This window comes from Podarcis liolepis, assembly GCF_965112155.1.
Source record: "Podarcis liolepis genome assembly, chromosome: 5".
Taxonomy (NCBI): Eukaryota; Metazoa; Chordata; class Lepidosauria; order Squamata; family Lacertidae; genus Podarcis; species Podarcis liolepis.
In genome coordinates this window covers 82137321-82150564 of record NC_139556.1, presented here as the reverse complement: position 1 = coordinate 82150564, position 13244 = coordinate 82137321, and the positions used below count along the sequence as shown (strand labels likewise).

At 44.5% G+C, this 13244-nt stretch overlaps 1 protein-coding gene across 10 annotated transcripts in view; it reads left to right on the top strand.

Moving 5' to 3' along the window:
* Window positions 1-13244, top strand: part of VEPH1 (ventricular zone expressed PH domain containing 1) — a 162199-nt gene that overhangs the window by 118369 nt on the left and 30586 nt on the right. For all 10 annotated transcript variants that reach the window (XR_014526374.1, XR_014526375.1, XM_083504052.1 and 7 more), the window contains one exon: window positions 3478-3612. Coding sequence is in view for 8 of the 10 variants with exons in the window: in XM_083504052.1 (XP_083360178.1) it covers window positions 3478-3612 (135 nt within the window). In the remaining 2 variants the exon portion in view is untranslated. The remainder of the gene's footprint in view (window positions 1-3477; window positions 3613-13244) is intronic.

Here is a 13244-nt window from a genome sequence, read left to right as displayed (position 1 = left end):
CGCAACATTTTACTCGATTTTGCAATCATGCTGGAAAAGGATAAAGACCGACTATGTAAATTGCTTTTGCATGCAAGTTGTAATAATATGGAAAATGTGGCCCATTTCAAACAATGTTAATGTTCTTGACTGATTTTCTTGTTACCATGTGATGATTCCAGCTCTCATATTTTGACGCCTATCTACACAATAGTCTAAATACAGTATGAATAACAGGCAGTGCAAATGAAAAGCAAAACACAGCTCAGTATCAGTATCCCATTCCCACTGAAGGGAAAAGCAGTGTGCAGGAAGAGAGCCGGTCTGCGCATTAGTCCAGGAATCCCAACCCAATTTCAGTGCTGTCAAATTTCATTTTATTCTTACATATCCTAATTCAGAGACAAATTAAATGATCAAGACACAAAGGCACCAGAGGAAGGAGGCGGAGTTGTCCTCCCCCACCCCCTACAACCTATATATATATATATATATATATATATATATATATATATATATATATATATATAGTGATTTTAAAATACATTGCATTTCGGCAATTTATAATGTGGTGATATACATACCCACTCTGATGCAAGGTCTGTTAAGTTCAATAGTACTTAATCCCCAACAAGGGAAATACGTAAGCTCCACTGAACCCATTGGGACTTACTTCTGAGTACAGGATTGTGCCGTAAATCTTCAATATAGCAAAGAGAAGATTGTACAATTTTGCTTTGAATCTTCCACTCATCCATACGCACAAATTTATTTGCCTCTCTGCCACTGAAATAGCACCCCTATAGAGATTTCTTCTCTGACATGGGGCTGTCCTCACACCCCTCCCCACCTCAAACGGGGGGTCGCTTTTTGTGGGGTCGTGTGCAGCCCCTCAATCCTACATGATCCTCGGCAATTCAGCCTGGCTTCGCCTCCCCAAACTAGATGCCTGGAGCCTAACCTCAGACAGTTAACCAATCCCAGTTGGGGAGGTGTTGCCAGGGAAGTTGACTAGGTAGGGTTAGGACCGCCCTGCACACACAATAGATGGTGGAACTTACCTGGGAGTCTTCAGTCGGCTCCAGAGCTTCTCCCACCCTGCCCTCCCTCAGTTTACACCTACCTTTTGCAGGTTAACCTCTTCTTTACAGGTATGCGGGCGCTGCTACAGTCATTGATGGTTGCTGTTGAAGGACCGGGAAGGAATTTCCCTGCATTGGCAGGTTTTGCCTTCCCCATAGCAAAACATCACAACAAAGGCAGTTTCAGGCCTTGGGTGGAATCCTTTAGTCTATCTTCCCTAAATTGGGGGGGGGGGCATGAAGCGCTGACCCACGCGCCCCCTGCGGCGGCGACCCCAGGGTTCCCCATTAAAGGGGTTGTGTGGAAGGGAGTCACTGGCCATACGCCATTAGGTTGTCAGTGCTCTCCCCTGTGTTGCGGCGAAATGGGGGGTGGGCTCTCTGCTTAAACATACATTTTCCAGAGCCAGCCCAATCCCCACACTGCTGTTCCCTAGATCCCCGGACGGGGGCTGGGAGAGATAAACGCCCAATGCCTAAGCCAAGGTCTCCCTACATCTGAAAGTTTAATAAAGTTGTGGCCAATTTTAATCCCATAACAGGTTGTCATGAGTCATTATTCCTCCCGGGGGTCGCCTGGGGTCGGGTGGTCTCTGCCTGGCCACGCAAAGTTATAGCTGGCATTTATTTACATTGTGCAGTGTTTAATAACATGACCTGTTCACCAGGTATTTGAATCTAGAAAGCATGGGGCACAGAAACTGGAATCTTCTTTTCCTCTTGGAAGCTCTTCACAGCCTTCTCCTTCCTCCTTAATTACCCCTGCCCGTCACTACTGTTGACACTCCTGTCAATCACAAATTGACACTCCTGCCATTCACAAATCCTGCTATTGAGCTGTGGCACGACTATTATGCTTGGCCAAAGCTGAAGAAACAGGACTAGCATGAATCCCAAGAGCACCAATCGGCAGGTAGCTTAACACCTATTGGAACAGTTCCATTTGCATTTATGTACTATGGCAATGATTCAGCAAAACTTTCAAGTCGCACGCTTCCTTTGAGTGTCTCATCTATTTACAGTTAACCGGAGGCTAAAAACTGGATGTTTATTTAGATAATTGTGTGCACTCTGTCAAAGGTCCCACCGAAGCAGTCTCTGAGACATCAGAAAATATATTTCTTGCCCCAGGCGGATTTTAGGAGCCAAGGGTAGGAGAAACTTGTGGTATCGGTGTTAAGGATATGGAACTACATCAGTAGAGAAACTGAAGTAAGGGTTGAAGCATCCGAGTGAATCTGAACAGAATAGAGAATTAATTGAATCAAATAAAGGAAATAAAGAATATTAAAAGGAAGTGTATATTGGAGGAGCTAATGGGGAAAGAATGTTGAATGGGGGGGGGGGCGGAATGCAAGGAGCAAAGACACCATTGATGAATGAAGCTACTATACTCCAGCAAGTTCACTGAAGAATAAGGTTAAAACCTGGTCTTGGGGAAAATAATAAGGTGAAATAGTTAAATACAGATGAAAATCAGCACTGAGGAAAACATGGTGACAGATGGGTGTAAGCCATGTATTAACAATACAGTGGTGCCCCGCAAGACGAATGCCTCGCAAGACGGAAAACTTGCTAGACGAAAGAGTTTTCCGTTTTGGAGGTGCTTCGCAAAACGAATTTCCTATGGACTTGCTTCGCAAGACAACAATGTCTTGCGAGTTCCTGCGGTTTTCCCCCCTCCCCCCCTTTTCTAAGCCGCTAAGCCGCTTATCAGCTGATCCGATCAGCAGATAAGCCGCTAAAAGCGCTAATAGCGCTAATCCGCTAATCCGTCAATGGGCTTGCTTCGCAAGACAAAAAAAACGCTAGACGAAGAGAATCACAGAACGGATTCTTTTCGTCTTGCGAGGCACCACTGTATTGAATTTAGAAGATTGAAGGTAAACACAGTGGAAAATAAAACATTTTTTTTTTAAAAAAAAACTGGGTTAATAATTGCACTGCAGTCGCTGTGCCACATTGGTTTCCCTTTATTTTGTAACTTCCTGGGAGTTATAATTTTTATCTTTTTTAAAAATGACAGAGCATAACAGTATCACCCTGTTGCTTTCAGTTACAGTCTGGTTTCAGATTCAGGTTTTATGTACTGTATAGTGTCGGTCGCTTGAATCAGTTATAATGTGTTGAGGATGGGGTTGCCATGCCTCCCTGTACCTCAGCTTCCTTAGCTTGAGCCTCAGAAAGACATGAGAAGGGGGAAAGTTTAAATTATCCATTGTCCCACTGCTCTCTCCCTGATACAAAAATTAATAGGATTGTTTCTTTTGCTATTGACTCTGAGAGTTTTGGGAAGTCACCAAATAATTAACTGGGTTGCATGTCATAACTTTTCTAACCTGTATTTTGTATTAATTGTCAGATTGGGGGGGAAACACTGTTCATGACACTTTCTTCTTTCAATATTGCCCAGCAGAGTTTGTTCCCAGAAGCTTTGTCCATGCAAAATAATTCTGTACAAGCCTTGAAAGCGTTGTGGGAGAAAACCCAGCTGAAGGGAACACACAGCTTTGAAACTGCAATGGTTCAGTCTACATTTCCACACCAAAAGGTATTTCTCTTTCCTCCCCACCCCCAGTGAGCATTCATGAGGGTATGATGTGTACATTACTATATGATAGATCAGTGCAGTGGCCACCAAATCTGGACAGAGAGATCAAATCAATGCTGCTCCTCAGGATCATAGTGAAATTTTAGTGGACCATTGGGTGTGGAGTTTATGTGCGAATGCTAGAAGCCTCTGAGACAAGATGGGCTTCTTGAAGCACTGAATTCAAGTACTGAAAATTCATGGTTGTGAATAAGAGCGTGGATATAATCAAAACTGAGGAAATGGGGAGAATCAGTTGGATGCTGTTATCCCTAGATATGAACTCTCTAGAAAGGACAGAGAAGTACTGGGAGTGGTGTAGCTGTGCATGTTAAGAGGGTATACAATTCAGATAAAGTAGAAAACTTGAAGGGACATAGCATACATTTCGTTTCACATGTTCACAAATATAAAAGTGGGAACAGAAAGTTGCTACCGGTACTTTTAACAGCACCACATAGGAGAGGGCACAGTCTCTTTCTCTGCTTCATGGGTAGCAAATCTTGCATGTGGACTTTTTTTGTCATTTAGTGCAAATGTATTATTCCCCTCAACCTCCTAGACATGCCGTTATTTTGATCACCTTTTGGAGCCTGAAAAGGAGGGGAAGCATATGGGTTTGTCCAAAATGATGAAGGCTATCCTTTTATCTTGGTCATTTGTCTGACTAACCTACCTTACCGGAATGAACTTTTGTAAATACATACTTTTATATAGACACATGTGAGCTTGCATGCAGAGCTTGTCTCCTTTTTCATTTTGGCACAGTCTCTTGTTTTTAAATGCTGTTCAGAGGTACCGTATTTTTCGCCCTATAGGACGCACCGGCCCATAGGACGAACCTAGATTTGGGGGGGGGAATAAAGGGGAAAAAAATATTCCCCCCCCCCAGGCGCGGGGCTGGGGCGGGGGAAGCCTGAGCTTCCCCTGACCCCAGACCCCAGAACGGGACCCAGAGCCATGCCACACCTCTCCCGCTGTCCCCCGAATTTGTGGGGCTGGCGACGGGGAGGAGCAGGCTTCTCCCCCCCCCCGCCAGCCTTCTAACCAAGTCGGGGGACAGTGGGAAAGGTGCGCTGCCCCTCTCCCGCTGTCCCCTGAGTTTGTGGGGCTGGTGACGGGGAGGAGCAGGCTTCCCCCCCCCCGCCAGCCTTCTGACCAAGTCGGGGGACAGTGGGAAAGGTGCGCTGCCCCTCTCCCGCTGTCCCCTGAGTTTGTGGGGCTGGTGACGGGGAGGAGCAGGCTTTCCCCCCCCCACCAGTTGGGGGACAGTGGGATGGCGGCGTTCCGCCTCCCTGCTGTCCCCTGAGCTTGTGGGGCTGGCGGTGGGGCTCTCCTGAAGCCTGCATTCACCCCATAGGACGCACACACATTTCCCCTTCATTTTTGGAGGGGGAAAAGTGCGTCCTATAGGGCGAAAAATACGGTAGGTTGCCTTTGATCATTTAGCCATCATGGCTAATACCAATCCATAGGCCCATCCTCCATTACTGGGGCATAGTGGCAGAGGACGTTAGAACATAAGAAAAGCCTCCTGGATTAGGCCAGTGGCCCATCTGGTCCAGCATCCGGTTCTCACCATGGCCAACAAGATGGGAAGCCTGCAAACAGAATCTGAGCTCAGCAGCATGCGGAGAGCAACTGGCATCAGAACTCTGCTGCCTCTGTCAGTGGGGATGGAACACAGTCATATCTTCTACGAGTTCATCAAAGTTGGTGGCCCTCACTATTTTTGTCAGGAGTGGATCCCATAGTTTTACTGTTTGAAGAAGCACGTTCTTTGGTCTATTCTGAATCTTCCAGCATTCAGTTTAATTTGATATCTCCAAGTTCTCAAGGACTGCCTCTTCCCATATGAACCCACCCAGACCATGTGACCATCATATGAAGCCCTTCTTCGTGTGCTCCCTCCACAAGAGGTCCAGGGGGTGGCAACAGAAGAATGGGCCTTTTATGCTGTGGCTCCCCATTTGTGAAATGCTTTCCCTAGGGAGGCTCGTCTGGCGCCTTCATTACATATCTTTAGGCGCTAGGCAAAGTGTTCCTCTAATAACCAGCCTTTAGCTAGTTAAACCTTCTATGACCTTTTAAATGTGAGAGGGTTTTTTGGTTCGTTTTATTGTATATTTTGTTTTCTCATTTTGTATTTATCTGTTGTGAACCACCCTGTTATCTTCAGATGATGGGCAGTATACAAATTTGAATAATAATAATAATTCTATTAATAATAATAAAGTGGGGAGGGACTTTTCTCTGTCCACTATCCATGCCATGAATACTTTTATGCACTTCTATCGTATTGCTTAAACTAAGTTTAATAAGTTTCTGAACTTGTCAGTGCTTGCATTGATGTCCTTTGTACTGTTTTTTGAAAGGTCGTTGAGTTTTGTCCCTAATCCCTTGCACATGCAATTGATATCTGTATGGAAAATGAAAATGCTACTTGGCTTTTGCTCTTATTTACAAAAAGAGAGAGAACAGCTGCCTTTTGCAAATTCACATAATTGTGGGCTATGGCACTGACTCTGCAGGGGTAATGATTTGTGCATGCTCTGTCCTGTCAGCCTTTGCCCTTTAAAAATATCCCTGCTTCAAAGCAATTGCAATTTCAAAGATGGCAAAGAATTCTGTTTCAAAGCAAAGCAAAAGATTTCTGGTCAAAGCTATTAGCCTTTAATTGGTGTTCAAGCAAGTGACCAGCATGGATTTTTTTAAAAAATGTATTTGAAGTAAGTCTTAACTACCTACAATTTTCTTTTAAAAAATAGAAAAACTGCACACAAACACACACACATATGCACAAACCTAACTTAAAATTGTATTATTGAAGTCAAGCAAGGAGAGATGCTTTTCTAAAACTTTCACTGACAGAAAAGATCCAAAAAACATGAAGACCAGAAAATAGCAACTTTTGTCTGAATGAAGCTAAACTGCTGTAGGATTGACCATCACATTAAAAAATAATAATTTAAGTCCTCCCAATGTCCCCACAAATTGAACAAAAATGATGTAAGTAAAAAAAATTATTTTTTTTTTACAAACAAGAGACTCACTTTGTGTCCAGAGCTACTTACTTACACAAAAACGCAGTGAAATAAAAAGCAAACAGCAAAACTTCTCAGGGAACAAGCATACTCCTAATGCCATGTTGGGACATTTTTGACGCAATCCTCACTCCTCCAATCCTAACTTTCCAGCTGTGATGGAAAGGCCTCATGACAAGAGATGGGAGTAGACGCATTCGACGTGGGACTGAATTTAAAGCAATCAGATCAAGTCACATGTTTTTTTCTGCTAAGAAAAAGTTTGGGTGGGGTTTCCTTTGAGGAGAAGTATAAAATAGGACAAGGAAATAATGTGTGGCTTTGAGTTTTTGAGGGGGGGATAAAAAAATTTATTTGTATTCTTATTGAGAGGACTGAAGTATCTTTGGAAATCTTATTATATTTGCTGCTAAACATTTGACTGAGTTCCATGAGTTAGTAGTAGTAGTAGCTGCTGCTACCAGGCCTAAGACAAGGGTGTAGTATTTGTTGTAGGACGTGGGTGGCGCTGTGGTCTAAACCACTGAGCCTCTTGGGCCTGCCAACCAGGAGGTCAGCGGTTCGAATCCGCATGGCGGAGTGAGCTCCCGTTGCGCTGTCCCAGCTCCTGCCCACCTAGCCGTTCGAAAGCACACCAGTGCAAGTAGATAAATAGGTACCACTGTGGCAGGAAGGTAAATGGCGTTTCCGTGTGCTCTGGCTTCCATCACGGTGTCCTGTTTTGCCAGAAGCGGTTTAGTCATGCTGGCCACATGATCCGGAAAGCTGTCTGTGGACAAACGCCGGCTCCCTTGGCCTGAAAGCAAGATGAGCGCCACAACCCTATAGTTGCCTTTGACTGGACTTAACCGTCCAGGGGCTCTTTACCTTTTTTTACCTTTACTAGCCTACTAAGCCTTGAATGGCTTGGGACTTGAAGTGCTTACTTTCCCCAGTATCAGCCATCTCAGGACCTACAATCAGCAGTGGAAGCTCTGTTGGTGGAGTGAGTGTTGCCTGGTTGGCACTGACCTATGGCAGAGCTTCCTCAGTGGCATTTCCCTGTTTGTGGAAAGCATCCCTGGTGAGTTGTCTTCCCCTCTCTCTTGATTATTAGCATCCAGGAGGAACTAAAAAACTTTCCTACTCACCCATGCATTATTTAATGAGTAAATCTAGGAATCTGAAGGATGCTGTTCTCTGCAACCTTGCACATACTAGTTGTGAACCTGCTGCCATTTACATTTTTTGAAATATGTTCTTTATTTTCATTTTATTTTCCTACTTCGTTGTTTTCCATCCTGGGCTCCTTTGGGAGGAAGGGTGGGACAGAAGTCTAATAAATAAAATAGTAGTAGTTTTAGTAGTTTTATCATAATTTTAAAAATCTTTCCTGCCCTTTCTTCAAAAAGCATCCATTTCTACTCCACTCCTTCATTTTATCCTGCAAAGTAGGTTAGACTGAGAGATAATGAGCTGACCATGGTCACCCAGTAAAAATTTGACCAAGGATTGTCCTTCTCCTAGTTTAATATAACATGCTAATATGATAAGCCTTGTTCAGCATTGACCACCCTGGCTCTTAACCCTATGAGGTGTAGTAGGGGTTGTATCTGAGCATAGGACATTGGGAGAGAAGCTTCTTCACTTACAGTTTCCTGCTGCTTTCAGCTCAAAATCACACACATCCCAGTGATGCTTTGATCTGCTAGATCTTCCCTTGAACTTTGGGTAAAGTATAGATAGCAAAGCAGGATGGGGAGAGGGATTTGGAGCTGGAAAGTGACTAGAGTGGAAAGGTCTCACTGTCTTCCCTTCCTTACTCCCCGATCCACAGCCTACCCAAGCTCATTTTGGCTTTTAAACAATGCAGAAAGTTGAGGGTGGCACTCTGTGTAATGTGTAGTTTGAGCTTTAGAGACACAGCACTTGACTGAGGGAACCACCAAGAGAGAGGAAAGTGCTTAGGAAAGTGAAATCCGTCTTGGCCAGAATTCTAATACATCATGCAAAATTCCCCAAAGACATTGAACATGCAGCAACAGCAAGTGCTATTGCTCTCAAATGTATTAGTTGCATAATCATATTACGAGCAGAACAAGGGCTCATAAGAAAGATGAACAAGCTTGCCCTGTTGCTCACGTTCTGTAAAAAAATATGTGCTGAGTCTCCTTATCGCTACAGCCGTCTCGTTTTTGCAGAACTGGAGCATGCTAAACCCTCGTAGAAAACTTTGGAAGCTCCTTCTACCTCCTCTGTTTGCCAGCTGAGCTTCTGAAGGGTGGGCTTTGCGTCTTATTAAAAAAAACCCTTCATGGCTATTTTCTCTTACTGGGAATTCCCTGATGCTGAGGAAGCAGGGGGAAGCCTATCACAAGCTGGCTATCGCTGAAAGTGGTTGCATATCTTCATCCTACGAAAGACGAGCCAAAACTAGAGCCAAAAGTCAGAGCCAAAGTAGAGCTGAAAGCAGAAAACTTGTCGGTTTCGATGCAGTTCAGCTTCAATTATGTACAAAGCTGGGGACACAGAGGATCTTTTAGAAAACAAACAGAGTGCTGACCCTCACCTCCCACTTTGCCTCCTTCCAGTTGGAGCCATTTCCAGTAATTGTCAGAGCCTAGCAGTGAGACTATCAGGGCAGGACTTTGGGGCAGAAGTCTGGGCCTGTAACCAGAAGAATGACCAGGAGGGTAATTAATCCTAATCAGGTCCATTGCTTTCACTGTGACTTACTTCCAAGTAAGAAAGTCTGGGATTGCAGCCTTAGTCCCATAGATTTCTACAGTGTTCCTCAGACTTAAGAGCCAGAGTATTGACTTAAATGTTTTGTGCTTTATAGGGTAAATAACTAGGCCCAGAGAGCCTCAGGTGTGATGAGATGCAATTTTCATGTAAGCTCTCCAAGAGAACATCTGGACTACATCAAAGATTTTGCAAAGATTAGTTCTGTACCTATGTGCTTCTGATATGAATCCGATCTCCCCCACTCCCTGTGGTTTGTACAGCGTTTGCCGCCAGTCTGCAGGGATGCCTGAATATGTGCACTGCAGGTATGGAGACAATCATGCAGACAGTGAGGCATGTGCAGCCTGCATGCCAGTGTTAATGCTGTCAGCATGAAGTTCTTCAGTCCCACATCATTCCTGCTTCTAGGGTTACCAATTTCTGCTGCTCCTCATAGTACTGCAGAAACACACTTCTGTTTACGAAGGATATTGGCAAGCTAGAACGTGTTCAGAGCAGGATGGCAGAGGTGACGAAGGGTCTGGAAACCAAGCCTTACCAGGAATGGTTGAGAGAGCGGAGTATGCTTAGCCTGGGGAAGAGAAGACTGAGAAGTGATATAATAGTCATCTTCAAACACCGGAAAGGCTGTTACATGGAAGACGGAGCAAGCTTGCTTCCTGTGGCTCCAGAGTGTAGGACCTAAACCAGTGGATTCAAATTACAGGAGGGGAAATTCTGAATATACATTAGGAAAAGCTTTCTGATGATAAGAGCTGTTTGACAGTGGATGTCAGGTGTGCGTGCAGGAGCCAGGCCCTGTGGCCAATAGGCATAGCTGTCAAAGTTTCCCTTTTTTAAAGGAAAATTCCCTTATTCTGAATAGGATTCCTCGCAAGAAAAGGGAAAAGTTGACGGTTATGCCAATAGGACTTTGCAGGACTGGGGCCTTCCTAAGTTTGTTCTGAAGAGGCACAGGTGACGCCGATTGGTAACTCACAGCACCTGGTGGCAAGAGGTGGGAAGGGATATAGGGTCAGCATTTCCCTTTGGCTCTTTGCCACAGCAACACATTTCCTGCCTTGCTGAGTTTGGCTTCTTGCTTCCTGATCCTTGAACATTGACTTCTTGACTCGCTGCTTCTTGATCCTTGGACCCTTGAGTTCCTTGCTTCTTGATCCTCGGACCCCTGACTTCGTGCCTCCTTGCTTCCTGACCCTCGGACTCTTGGCTTCCTGACTCCTGGCTTCTGGACCCCCGTTCCTGCTCCCACCCCACCATCTTGCCCCCGGTCCTGACGTCCCCTGCCGGGACTTCGATCACCCATGAACTGGACTTTGACAGTGGAAACCTCAGAAGGTGATGGACTCTCCTCCATTGGAGGTTTTTAAACAGAGGTTGGATGGCTGTATGCCAGGGATTCTTTAGCTGTGATTCCTGTATTTCAGGGAATTGAACTAGAATGACCCTTAAGACCCCTTCCTATTCTACAAGTCTATGATTCTATGGAATTGAGAAGACACCAAGTACTAGATACATCTTACCAGTCCATGTAGCCAGACTGGGAACTTGAACTTTCAACAAATTCCTCACCAAAGACTCCCATGTACCATACTTTTCTATCTATAAGATGCCCCCATGTATAAGATGCCCTCTATTTTGGGGGATTAATTCGAGTTGTTGAGCACTACCCTATGCACTACCCATGTATAAGACAACTTTTTAGCATGATTTTTAAAGGAAAAAACATAGTCTTATACACAGAAAAATACAGTAAGCTTAGTAGTCATGGGATCAAATGACATGTCCTCTTACAGATCAGTAACTGTTTAAAGAACAAGATGTACAGAGCAGGTATCATTTGATATTTTTCACAGAAGAGGAACCTGTAGGTGCACTCAAGAATTTCAGTTGAGACTGATGCTTTTAAACTTATTTTAACATCTTGGCTGTGATTCCTGGAAGACCTGCTCCCTGCCTTGCAGGACTTTTTCCACCTGGGAGAAGGGGTTGAAAATAAAACGACCGATATCCTAATGGGCATTATACAAATCTATAGTTTGCACTTGGAACACTATATACAATCCTAGTCACCATACCTCAAAAAGAATATTATAGAAAAGGTTCAATTATAACACCTTATGCTTTTTAGCTTAGAAAGAAAACATGGTTGGGGTATATCAAGTTATGCATGGTGTAGAGAAAGTAGATGGGGAGAAGCTTTTCTTCCCCTCATATAATACTAGACTGTGGGATCATCCAATGAAGCTGAACGTTGGAAAATTCAGAACAGGAAAAATGAAGTACAGTGGTACCTTGGATCCTGAAAGCCCTGGAACTCGGACATTTTGGCTCCCGAACGCTGCGAACCCAGAAGTGATTTTTCCAGTTTGTGAACATTCTTTTGGAACCTGAATGCCTGACGGGCCTTCCGCAGCTTCTGATTGGCTGCAGGAGCTTTGTTTTTGAACGTTTTGGAAGTCGAACGGACTTTTGGAACAGATTCCGTTCGACTTCCAAGGTACGACTGTACTTCTTTATTCAGCACACAGCTGAAGTGTGAAATGCACCACCACAAAATGTAGTGATACCCACTAACTTAAAGGTAACGGGACCCCTGACCATTAGGTCCAGTCGTGGCCGACTCTGGGGTTGCAGCGCTCATCTCGCTTTATTGGCCGAAGGAGGCAGCGTACAGCTTCCGGGTCATGTGGCCAGCAGGACTAAGCCGCTTCTGGCGAACCAGAGCAGCGCAAGGAAACGCCGTTTACCTTCCCGCCGGAGCGGTACCTATTTATCTACTTGCACTTTGACGTGCTTTTGAACTGCTAGGTTGGCAGGAGCAGGGACCGGGCAACAGGAGCTCACCCCATCACGGGGATTCGAACCGCCGACCTTCTGATTGGCAAGTCCTAGGCTCTGTGGTTTAACCCACAGTGCCACCCGTGCCCCTACGCACTAACTTAGGTGGCTTTAAAAGTGGATTAGACAAATCCATGGTTACTAGCTATGATTGCTGTGTACCACTGCCAATGTCAGAGACCGTATGCCTCTAAATGCCAGCTGTTGCAAATTACAAGTGGGAAGAGTTCTGTGGGGCTCAGGTCTTGATTGTGGGCATCCAAGAGTCATCTGGTTGACCACTGTAAGTACAGGATGCTGGGCCAGATGGACCTTTAGTCTGATCCAGGTCTCTTCTTAAGTTTTTATGACATGAATTATTTGTACTCCATTGGCTTCAGTTGTGGAATGCCAATTTTGCAGCTCAAGCAAGGTCTTCTGGGGGGAAAGACCTTTTAATGGAAAATGGAACATGAAAAGGCAAATTGATAAACAGCAAAGAAAACTTGCGAATGGTGATTTTGTGTTTTTATTTTAATTTACAACTAGTCCGTCCTATCATAATAAAGCATGTCAACTTCACTCCTCTGTTACATTTCATCAGAGACAGCCAGATGTTTTATATCAGTCAGAGAAATTTCGAATGCCGGGCAGTCTGGTTAAAGAAACTTCACTTTGCTGGGGATTTTTTTTTAAAGGCTTCATTTTACCCTAGCCAATTGAAATAGCATTTTTAAACATTTGTCACAACTACTCAGGAGGTAGGGAAGACCTTATCCATCCTGTCTATCAGTTATTTGGCAGAGTTCCCTCTGGACGTATGCCAGCTGTAGCTTTCAAAATGCACATGGATGCTCTGAAGGGGTTTAAAAAATGGATTGTGCTTTGTACCAAAGACTAGTGAGGATGCAGTTTTGCATTGCCCATCACTTGGTGCCCAAGTCTGCATAATGCTAAACCATGGTTTGTTAAACTATGGTTTGTTAAACCATGACTTGTACT